Source organism: Eleginops maclovinus, chromosome 1 (assembly GCF_036324505.1).
Source record: "Eleginops maclovinus isolate JMC-PN-2008 ecotype Puerto Natales chromosome 1, JC_Emac_rtc_rv5, whole genome shotgun sequence".
NCBI lineage: Eukaryota > Metazoa > Chordata > Actinopteri > Perciformes > Eleginopidae > Eleginops > Eleginops maclovinus.
The window spans coordinates 8,170,047-8,182,618 of NC_086349.1; the positions used below are offsets into that span (position 1 = coordinate 8,170,047).

Here is a 12,572-nt window from a genome sequence, read left to right on the forward strand (position 1 = left end):
CTAAAAAAAAAAGGGGAATTTCAGACAGTAGGGGGGAACCTTACAGAGAAGAGTACTTCAGACTAAAGGGCCAATCTTATAGAAAAGTGAACCTTAGAGATAATTGGAGCCCAGCTTTTCATGGGTATACATAGTTGTACCCTGAATGGTAAATGTTTTTTACCTGCTGCTGACCCATGGGGGGCCCGGCCTGTCTGATGTGCTGCTGGGACATTTGGGAGGCGATGCGCATCTGTTGCTGGATCTGTTGCTGGTGCTGCTGCTGCTGATGATGTTGCTGCTGCTGCTTGTGCTGCGCGTATGCCGCCTGCTGTTGCTGCATGTGCTGCATCCGGAGCTGGGCCAGGTTGATCTGTCCCTGTTGCTTGCTGTGGTGACTGTGGCCCGGGGAAATAGGCGATCCCCCTACCATCACAGCGGCGGGCTGTGCAGGTTGGTGTGGCTTCTCGATGACCAAATTACCTACAATAAGGAGAAGAGCGATAACAATAAGCATTATTTTTAGGAGGTGGACATGCCCAAAACAGTTCTGAAATATTCCTTTATTTATTGATTTATAAGGTATTAGGGAAGACAAAAAAAAAGGATGCCGGACCAGAAAATATTATACGAGAGACATTCCAATGATAATATCACTCACCTAGATTCACCACATTTTTGGCCCAGAAGGTGGGGTCACAGAAGAAACGCACAACTCCATTGGCCTGTGGCACTGGCTCCAGTCGAGCCTTGTATTGCTGGCGAAGCTGGTAGAGCATCTACATATACACACACACACACACACACACACACACAGAATAATGTTTTGGGGTTACTGAACTTGGCAGTACTGTAGCAACAAGCAGCTCATTTGTCAACATGCTCTTTGGAAGCAGTACTACACATTAAAGTTACCTCGACTGTCCAATTGACTCACTGTCTTGTGGGATATGAATGGTATAGTGGTATGGTATAGTATACTCCACAGAATTGCATGCTCTCTAAATGCGTCTGAAAACAGATATCAAGTACATAGGACAACAACCATACCTAATATGTATTGCTTTTAAAGCCTGAAATGATGCTGCAAGGCTACAAATTACATCAGAAGCCTACAACCCAAGTGTTCAGTTTAACTACCATTCACTTCAACTAGTATAATAATTCTCATGTACAGCATAAGCACAGCAGAGCCATGTTGGGAGCACACTGTCACCTTTAGCCTCTCAACCTGCAGAACGTCTGAAAGTCATGGGATACATACCAGCCTCTTGCTGTAGAGCAGCGCTGTGCTGCTGCCAGTGCCGATGGCCCATTGGCAGAAGCTGAGCACATGGTGGATCTGTTGGGCCAGCTGCGCGGTGTCCTTATGCTGAGACACAAGCCTCGCATTGCGCTCTTTGGTGACACTCTAGACAGAGAAGGAGATTATTCTGGTTAGGGATCTGTTACTGAAAGAGCCTCAACACCCAAGATAGATGAATGTTGGAAGCCATTACAAAGAGGTATGCATAGAGGGATAAAATCATGAGATTTGTATTAGATTAAAATGGAATGATCCCCATGGGGATATTGGTTTATGACAGCAGTGGATAATAGTCTGCAGCAAATAGGGAAGTAGTCACGTTCACAACATATAAGAAACCAGATTCAAAGGAAAGGGAAAAAAGTCTTATCAAATCTGTTAAAGAAAAGTAAGCAGGAAAAAGAGGACTGTCTAATCCAAATAGATATCTGACATATTTAGTTATCAGAAGGCATATAAATATCTAAATATTTTCAACATATATAATGAAACTTTTTTTAAAGATGGGGTGTAGTTTTACTAAAATTAGAGTCACAGAGTGAGCTTTACAATAGCTTACAAACACTACTGTTTAGAAAATAGATTACAAATCATGATGGCTACTTCTCTTCTCATTTTTCTACTATACCTTATGCAGCTCTTAGCAAAAATGATGAATAAAAACCAGCTTACATCCAACTGCTGCAGCAAGGACCTTCCCTTCTTGTTAATCTCATTTATAAGAGTAAATACTGCGATTTTGATCTCATGCTCCACCTTCTTCTGCGTCTCACCCGCCTCCTTTAACCTGGAAAAAATATAAATGCGTCAGCCAATTGCAACGGGTATTGACATGCAGTAGTTATGTTAATGGAGAGAGGAAACTGGGGATAAGACACGCACCTGTTTTGCACCTGGGAGACTGAGTAATGCACGTAACTCTTCTTCTCCTGTAGTTTGGCCATGTTGGACTCAATCAAACCTTTCTGGTTCTGAAAAGCCTCCTCGAGGAACTGGTAACTGAGGGTAGAATGTATAAGTCGCTCTTGCCATTACTGCCATTATTTGACAGTTGGTGGGAGACCACCCTTATGCAGATTATTTGATACTGTGGTCCAAACATAGTTTCCTACGGTGGCTGACAGGTGCCAACGGGCTACAGCCCAAAACACTTCCCTTAGGAGAAACGCACTGCAGCTTCAGAAACTATGCAAATATAAAAACACAAAAGTACCTAAACACCTGCAAATAAACAGACATGTACACCAACCTGCACAGCGCTGCAAATAAAGAATGCTGCAAATTTATAAATAGTGTTTCGGGAATTTGTAGCGCGTTTGCACCCGTCCGCCAACATAGTTTCCGTACAAAATAGGGCTGCAACACATTTGTCATTTATTTCAACATGAGGTTTCAGAAGGAAGCTCTGACTGTCTGCTTTAGGAGGTCCTGGGCCTTACGGGGTTTTTAATGCGATCTGACATTGTGGTTTTACAAATGCTGTTTATTGTGTGCTGCGTTCCAAATTATTATGCACAACAGTTTCAAAACATTGTATAGGTTGTAAAGAATTGAATTGACCACAGTGGAAATCATTTATTTAAAAAGGTTAAAAAATGTAACAAAAACTCAAGCACAGCACGTTGTAATAAAACAACACATCATGTATTTTGGATTACAGCTTTCTTTTTGCAATAAATGTTATGCAACATGGCTCTGGAGTTTTTGGAAATGTCTGCCTCTCGTTAGTCAGAAACAATGCTATGCAGCCATTACTGGAATCTAAGTCTAAATTAATACTAATCTGATTAGAATTTTAGTATTAGTATTAAGTTGGCGCGGTCTTTATCTCAAAGTGTGCAGAGAAGCTTAAACAGATTGAATAGACATGCAAAAGAAAAAGCTGGGTTGATTTAGAATTGCTTGGATTTAATTGGATTGGGCTCAGATCTTAAAACAGATGGGCTCCTTGTTTATTAAATTAAAAAATACCACCAAAAATAATGCCCTAAATCAAGCCAACTAGTACGCAACCAATTCCCAAATTTCATATGCACAATATATTGCTTATTGCTGGCAGAACTAGTCTAAGAATACCATATCATACCAAAGCAGAATGACAGTGGATCAGCGGCGCAATGTTCGGATGAATTAGAGATTGGGTTACCTGTGCTCTTTGTGCTCCAGCAGCTGGCAGTCCCGACAGGTCAACGTGTCACAGGTCTCACAGAAAAGCTTCAGTGGCTCCTGCTTGTGGACGGGACAGAAAACAGGCCTCTGCCCTGTCGTACCAACAGACTCTATAGAGACACAGAAGACACCATTGATGCTAACGTACAGAGAACAAAATCAATATCAGTAGGTTTACCACTTCTGGTTCCCTCTTCGTTAACGCTTTCATGAAGTATCCAGAACTTTTGTTTACCCATGATTTAATAATTCTGCAAAATTCCAAAATCCAATTGCTTTTTGTTAGATCAGTCAAGCTACAACACTACAACCCTCCACTAAGAGGATACCTAATGAAAGAAACCGGAGAAAGACAAAGACAAATAAATAATGTCAAAGCCAGCTTAGGTTCACAAACACAGAGAGAAGGCTTTAGAAGACTCTGGTCAGAGCTTCAGGGAGTATAGCACCCCCAGCTGAATGTACCATCTAAGCAACTAGAGTCTGCAGCACTGTTACTATGGCAACAGCCTTTCTGCAGCACCATATTCCCTGAGTTTCTACTAGGCAAAGTCTTATTTGGGCTTTGGCAGTTTAAGCTCCACTGAACATTAGTCGGCCCCTTCAGGTTGGGCTTTCTTACCGGAAGCAGCGTCAGCATCCTCCTTCGTGTGGATCTTGTGGTCCTTGGTAATTTTCACCCTCTGGTGGGCTTCCACGCAGGTCTTACACAGCCATTCCCCGCACTCCACACAAAAGCCTATGGTTCCCGCATTGTCCTCACAACTTGTGCACACCTTGAGAAGATCACATCACAAAGAACTATTTCAAGAGTCGCTATAGTGCTAGATTATATAGTTCAGACAAATGTGTAATAACATCCCCACCTGAAACGCCTCCATTGGACTCCTTTATTTGGTTCCATAACATAATGACATCATTATTAAACAATTGCTCTTCTATTAGCCAACACATTATTATAGGCTAAGGGGGCGGGACATCATTGTGGGCCAATGAAAGCAAAGTCAGCCAGCTAACCAATCAGAGCCAACTGGACTCTCCTTTCAGAGAGAGAGTAAAAAGAGGTGGTGCAGCACAGGCAGTATGAGAAACATAAATCCTTTTTGAACATGAAAGCATGGAAACGTCCCAGTAGCACACAAAGAAGCTAGAAAATTAGAATGACAATATAACCATCATGGCCCCCGGTAGACCCCCATACATATAACAACACAGACTATAACACCCGTTGTTGTGCAATATATATATATTATACACATATACCATTAATAACAGTGCAACATATACCTGGCTGCTATACCTCAGAACTGTTACAGGGTGTAGATTTTGTGTATTTTGTAATCTGTGTATCTTGGGTAATATTAGGCTGTCTTTGGCTCTTTTTGCTGTAACGAATGCAAACGTCCCCTCTGTGGGACGAATACAGGTATTCTGGTTCTGATTCTGACAACTAAGGACTCAGGAGTTACAGGGGTTTTGTCTGATAAAATAAATGGTCATAGGTTTTCTAAAATTCTTGTGTGAGCATGTGAATATTGGTTTCTCCTGCGCAGGTGGCACCTTGTACATGTATGTGTATACATACATACATACATACATACATACATGTGTATACATACATACATACATACAAGACGGGAAAAGTCCGTTTAGCAGATACTAGTCGTATTGAATCATTTTCACAAAATATATTTTTATAAGTATACACAAGTATAAATAAATAAATACGTTCCTTTACATGAATCAGTGCGGTTGGCCAGGCAGAAGCATCAGACCACAGACTAGCAGAAATGATCACACTCCCGTAACTGATCCTGCTACAGAAGAGGTTAGGACCGCCTACCTCTTAACAGACACACACTAAATAAATGTAGTGAACATTAATGTTGAAATACATTCATGATATTTAATTATGTATGTTCTGTTTTATTCACAACTTGTATTTACTTATACATTCATTTAATTATTTCCATATCTATTTATTTATGTATCGCTGTATGGAATTATTCATTTTCGTATTTCTTCCTTTAATCCTGTATTTATTATGACATGTTCCGTCCTCTATATTAAAACAAACACTTTTCTTTGACTAGTTAAAACAAAGGGCTCAAAACAACACTACCTCATTACCGTGGATCAGTGTTGTGACTGGGGCAAGACTGCATAATGTGTGATCCTTGCTATGAAGCCAGGGTAATTACAGCTTACAAAATTGTTACCAACTAACGTTTTTGTAGGATTTAACTGCTTAAGTGGAAGTAGCCAATTAACAAGATTTTGATAAGTAAGAGCTTTTACAAATTGAGTACGGAGAGAACCCAACCTTAAAAAAACACATCATCTACGAAAGGCTAATATTTAATATAAGTATATTTAATTGTTTTGTAAATGTAATTTTAAACAGTAAATAGCAGTTATGGCTTGGTGGCAGGTACTGTGTTAAAGTAAAACTCTACAAACAAAGCTAAAATCAAGAGATTAACTGGGTAATAAGTGCTGTAACCATAAGGCATGAAATATGAACCTTATGATGCGTTGACGGACAGTGTGGTTTAATTGGTGGCACTAAGGGAAACTCATTGCATTCAAAATAAAAATACGATTTCTATATTTGTAATGCAGGTCAATTACTTTTCTTACATATTATTTGAGCAAAGTCACAGAACACCTGTGGCACAAGGCAAACATCTCAGGAAAGGTTTTCACAGTGACCAGGGTTTTGTCTAAACCGGGTAACAGGAGCACCGTGCCCTCTTTCCGTTCGGCACGCAATCTCTAATAAAATGCCGATTTTCCCTGTAAAATGTTAAAGTGATGCCAGAAAAAAATATATCTGTTAGTCAAAAACTGTATAATTACTCCAAAAATATGAATATCGGTGGCAGGCAGCAGGCTTACACTTAAAGCTGTGATTACTGAATTGGATCGTTTCTTTTACTGTCCTTTTTAATTCAATTGAAAGGCTTTATTATCATATGCACAGTAGCTACAGTGTAGATATGCCCCAGGCTCCTCCAACAATGCAACATGAACATATATAGAACATAAAACAAATAAAACCAATACAAATAATGAAAGAAATAACAGAATAGAATAGAATAAAAACAGTGCAAGAAGAACTCTATATAAACGGGAGTTAGAGGAAGTAAAGAAACCGCAACTCGGGATTTATTTGTTGTTGGAGTTGCAATATACAACTCAGCAGCTTCTATTATTTTCTGCTTCGCTCTAATGCAGTATTTACAAGCAGGAGTGTTGCATAGTGATGTCACAATGTTACAGAAGTAAAAAAAGGAGTTCAATGGAGGCGTTTTGGGCAAGGGGGGGTGTTGGATTTGGCCTTTGCAGACAATTTAGATGCACAAAAACCTATAGAAACAGACTACAGGAAAGTGAAAACCCCAAAAAGCACAAAAGGGCCTCTTTAAAATATACTGGTGTTCACCTACTGATGATGTTTGACATACCTGTGCAGACTTTTCATCAGACGTGCTGGGGGCCTCTGAGGTATCTTTGACAAAGTAGTTGTCAATGATGTCACTCTGTTTGTAGTCCTGGTGGCACACTGCACAGCGCATAACGTTTACTGAGGAGACAAAAGGGGACACGAGTCAAAAGGAGATCAAACATTAAATGCTGGGTAACACATTTAAAGCTTTGTGATGATTTACATTGACTGACATTTGAAAAAAACGTAAGGCTTTGAACAGCAAGAACATGTGAAAACGATTAACTGAATTTTTAAAGGGGGCCCATAACCTTTATGCTAAGAATAGTCCCGCCTCAAACTAAAAATAATTAAAAAGAAACTTCTCAGCATACTTTCTGCTTATTTACATAATTTCTTTGATGTAAAATCCTGTTGTTATTAAAAAAAATCCTTGGCCCCATGGGCGACCCATTGCTCATTATTCGGGGGTTGGGGCGGGGGTTGTGGGTAATTGATTTAGCGCTTGTCTCCAGAAGATTTGTTCCCATAATCGTTGCCATTTTTATTAGAATATTAAAATCACATGGTCTAACTCGCAAGACTGTATCACTTAATCACTTTCGTTGACTTCGTTAATGGATTTAGTTGAATTACTACTCTAATAAAGCACCCCAACAAATAATTAGTTTGGTTCATTAACTTTTCCACTTATTTCCTGAGGTCTAAAAATGTGCATAATTTTAAACTTCCCATAAATGTTATAAATTGAGTCAACATAATTTATATCACCCCTCCCTTACCTCATAAAACCATAAATTCCCCCCTTGCATGCCAGTTTAGGTGAAAACCGGTTGAAGCCGGTTTGAGGCAGTCTAGACCGGATTGAGCAGCACACAGCTGGTTTGTGTAAGCTCCATCTGCACCGGTTTCTGAATGATTGGTTGTGAAAGCAGCTGGACTAGGGTTGTGTTGCGCTCGCGTGCGTGCACACACACGCACGAGCACGCACGCACGCACGAACACACACGCCCAATAATTAAAACCTTCTTTTTCAATACAGGATTAGGCCAAAAGTACAGTCTTCTGCTAAATAAAATAGGATCAAGACTGCAGCAAAATATTCAACCCAAATAATAGGCTTATTTGACCAAAATATTGTGCAAGTGTTGGATACTTCAGTACAAACGCTGCCCCCATAGCTTACACCTGGATCAAGATATCATCAAATCAGGGAGGGAGGGTAAAACATCTGTGGACACATCACTTATCTTGTAAAAGTGACAGATGGCATCACATTTAACCGTTACTTGATGTCAATATTTCACTTAAACATAACCACAACGGAAGCCACATAGATTAGGAGATTTGGTTTTGATGAACGTAGTCCGATTTAATTAGATTATAATATCAAATTCACATTATAGCCATGGGTAATGCTATGAAAACGAAAACATTAGTACTTCTATTATGCAACATTCATGTCTAATTAAAAAGCATCAGATAAAGCATTCTTTAGACCCAACTGACAGGAACTTCCTGATATTCCACCACCTACATTAAAACGTACCATAACATGTTGCATTACAGCTGCTATCACCTATACAGCAGACATTACGAGAAGTGAATGAGAAAGGATTAGTAGCCTAAATAAATAAGTCAGTCCAAGTAAAAGCTGTTACTGAACTCAATCTTCTTACCTGGGTTTTACATTTCCTCATTTTGCGTACACAACCCCAGAAATAAAACAATTACTTTAAATGGTTATCATGTAAAATATTCTACATCATTATCCCAGTTTAGCTCAAATTAGTTCAAACAAGGGGCTTAATACTTTTAAAGTATTGTGACTGGGGCAAGATGGCATAATGTGTAATCCTTGCTATGAATCCAGTGCTAGTAACAATACAGTAACAATGTTTTTGTCATATTACGCAATGATCCAATAAAGGCTAATAGAAACCCCAGTTTGAACCCACATGCTAGGCATTTCTCTACTTATAATTCAGACCATATGGAACTGAATATCTCCCAACACTATATAATATAATGCGATTCCTGAAAAAAGCAAAACTCTGCACTGAGGCCAATACATCTATGGCTTGCTTGTACAGTGTGGAAGTAAACCCCTCTACACAGAGCTTAAAGCTTGAGAATAGTTCTACGAGCTGTCACCGTAAGAAATATGGCACGCTGTTTTACTTAGAAGCAGTAGTTTTGTCAGTGTGGTTCGGCTGTGGAATAAATTATTCTTGTAAAAGAAACAAAACACAAACACCTTCCATTATAAGATACTTTCCCATTATACTTTACAACCTGGTTGGTTTTTGCAGAACCATGCAAAAACAACAGTTTGCTTTCCCATACAAGGAAGTTGTTTTTACATCCGATGAACTGTTGCTGTCGACTCTCGGGGCGTCTGTCTTTTACTGTTCGGACAATCAAGCTGTCCCAAAGTTAGATTTTGTTTTGCATTTTTTAAGCCGCAAACATCATGCCTACACTACTGACAAGACAAGTTTGTTCATCAACTTACACAGTAAAGGGAATGCAATGCACTATATTCACTTCACATTCCATAGCTATAACTTAAGTCACTATCTCACAATTACAAAAATAAATATCATAAAGGGAAGTCCGGACATCATAAATATTACAAAGATCCTGTTAGAATGTATTTATCTATAACAAGCTCTTTCTTTTTTTAATGTGACAATTTGATTTATAGGAATAAGCCACAAATATGTTGATAAATGAAGGATATATTTAGTTCATATACAAAAGTTAATCTGTATATATTTCTAGATATTCCCAGGCCTACATAATGCCGCACTTCCACTGTATGGTACGGCTCTCCTCGACTCTGCTTTTTTGGTTTTCCACAATGCAAAGCACCTGTGACTTTATCTCCTGCCACCTCTGCTGATACTAAAAGGAGACACTCAAACACTGCAGAATACTGATCAGTCAGATAGAATCCTCACTAGCGCTCAGAGGTGGGAAGGAACCAAGTACATATACTCAAGTACTGTATTCAAGTACAATTCTGAGATACTTGTACTTTACTTGAGTATTTCCATGTTATTCTACTTTGTACTTCTACTCCACTACAATTCAGCAGAGTATTTACTTCCTCTACAGACAAAAGGACAGTAAAAGAAACAATCTAATTCAGAAATCACAGTTTAAGTGTAAGTCTGGCACTCGTCCACCGGCAGACCGACCAGACTTTGATCCCCTATTTATTCGGAGCTCCGTAAAAACCAAGCTGTCTATGCCGTCTATTTCACACGATTTTTATATTATTAGGGTAGTTATACCATTTTTGTCGAACAGAAATAGCGTTTTCTGGCATCACTTTTAAATGTTACGGGGGAAATTATAATTTTGGTATGAGGGCGCACGCCGAAAGTAAGAGCGTGCAGCACCCCTGTTACCCGGTTTTGACAAAACCCCGATATATTATTCTGAAATCGGCCAATCTGCAGAATCGGTACTTTTACTTTTGGCACTTTAAGTACACTGTCTGTCACACACTAATATTCGTTGGAGCGCCTTTAGCTTTGATTACGGCACGCATTCGCTGTGGAATCGTTTCCACAAGCTTCTGCAATGTCACAACATTTATTTCTGTCTTGCATTAATTTTTCGCCAAGATCTTGTATTGATGACGGGAGAATCAGACCACTGCCCAAAGTCTTCTCCAGCCCATCCCAAAGATTCTCAATCGGGTTCAGGTCTGGACTCTGTGGTGGCCAATCTATGTGTGAAAATTATGTCTCATGTCTCCTGAACCACTCTTTCACAATTTGAGCCCGATGGATCCTGGCATTGTCATCTTGGAACATGCCCGTGCCATCAGGGAAGAAAAACTCCACTGATGGAATAACCTGGTCATTCAGTATATTCAGGTAGTCAGCTGACCTCATTCTTTGGGCACGTTGCTGAACCTAGACCAGACCAACTGCAGCAACCCCAGGTCATAGCACTGCCCCCACAGGCTTGTACAGTAGGCACTAGGCTTGATGGGTGCATCACTTCCGCCACTTCTCTTCTTCCCCTGATGCGCCCATCACTCTCTAACAGAGTACATCTGGACTCATCAGACCACATGACCTTCTTCCATTGCTCCAGATTCCAATCTTTACGCTCCCTAGCAAATTGAAGCCGTTTTTTTCCGATTAGCCTCACTGACAAGTGGTTTTCTTATGGCTACACAGCTGTTTAGTCCCAATCCCTTGAGTTCCCTTCGCATTGTGCGTGTGGCATGCTCTTACTTTCACTATTAAACATAGCCGTGAGTTCTACTGTTGTTTTTCTACGATTTGATTTCACCAAACGTTTAAGTGATCGCCGATCACGATCATTCAAGATTTATTTCGGAACACATTCCTTCCTGGAAGATGTTTCCCCACTGTCCTTCCAGTTGTTAATAATGCGTTGGACAGTTCTTAACCCGATTTTAGTAGTTTCAGCAATCTCCTTCGATGTTTTCTCTGCTTGATGCATGCCCATAATTTGACCCTTCTGAAACAGATTAACATCTTCTCCACGACCACAGGATGTCTTTCGACATGACTGTTTAACAAAAGAGAAGCTACTCACTGCATCAGTTAGGGTTCAATAACTTGTTGCCAGCTAAAACATAATCACCCATGCAGTAATTATCCAATGGGAGGCTCTTACCTATTTGCTTAGTTAAATCCAGGGGGTGACCTTTTCTTTAGCCAGGCAGTGTATGTTCTGATGCTAATACGTTTTTACTTTCACTTGAGTAACATTTCGATTGCAGGACTTTTACTTGTAACAGTGTATTCCTACACTCAGGTTCTTCTACTTTTACTCAGATGCAAGATCTGAGTACTTCTCCCCCCTCTGCTCGTGCCTAACAGGATATTGGGCACACAAACAGATTGTTTTATTTATTTATTTTAATGGCAAACTACCTTATTTCCTTTTTTCATTACAACAGATTTAAATGGCAGAAACAAAACTGACATTTTACAGAAGTTTCAACGCACTTGTTACTTTCTACAGCGGAAAGCAAAATGATTTGAGTCGAATTAAGTAGAGCGGTACCATGCCGTGGAAACGCTGCTAGCACTTATTATAGCAGTTTTGATAATCATGTAAAATATTCGTGTTCTTTATCCCAGCTCTGCTTTGAAAAGCTCAAACAAAAAGGGCTTAATAATATCAATCATTCCATGTCTAATCGTTGTAACTGGGGCAAGGTGGCATAATGTGTAATCCTTGTCATGAATCCAGGTTAATCAGTGTTGCAAACATATTTAGGATCTCACTGATTAAACGGAAGTGTGCTGAGGAAATCAGCGTAGAGAAGCAGGGGCAGATGTTGCATAGTTGATTTTTATGCTAAAGGGAAGGCCCCAATCTTCCAAAATTTGCGCCAAAGTATGAGTGCCGTCTTTCTGAGGTCATAATCATCTACTAAAGGCAAATATAACCACCAGTTCTCACCCAAAAGCTGGGCAGTTCTTATGCAATTCAGACTGTGTGACTCTAAATCTTGATATTATAGTATCTTTCAACCATTAACATTTTGTAGTCCGGTCTGGCACTTAAAGAATGCCTCAATGTTATTGGTGTTCAAATATTCACTAGCAGCCCGCAGTGTTTGATCAGGATCCACTGAAGTTCATGTTTGTGTTTCTTGATTTTATGACAAGT

The 12,572-nt window shown here is 39.7% G+C and overlaps 1 protein-coding gene across 4 annotated transcripts in view; it reads right to left on the bottom strand.

The window, feature by feature from the left end:
* trim33 (tripartite motif containing 33) overlaps positions 1-12,572 on the bottom strand; it is a 32,016-nt gene that overhangs the window by 17,609 nt on the left and 1,835 nt on the right. For all 4 annotated transcript variants that reach the window (XM_063885443.1, XM_063885435.1, XM_063885427.1 and 1 more), the window contains exons 2-9: positions 6,922-7,040; positions 4,077-4,230; positions 3,432-3,564; positions 2,168-2,284; positions 1,958-2,072; positions 1,244-1,390; positions 641-758; positions 164-462 (exon numbers count right to left, since the gene is read on the bottom strand). In XM_063885443.1, coding sequence (XP_063741513.1) covers positions 164-462; positions 641-758; positions 1,244-1,390; positions 1,958-2,072; positions 2,168-2,284; positions 3,432-3,564; positions 4,077-4,230; positions 6,922-7,040 — 1,202 coding nt within the window. The remainder of the gene's footprint in view (positions 1-163; positions 463-640; positions 759-1,243; positions 1,391-1,957; positions 2,073-2,167; positions 2,285-3,431; positions 3,565-4,076; positions 4,231-6,921; positions 7,041-12,572) is intronic.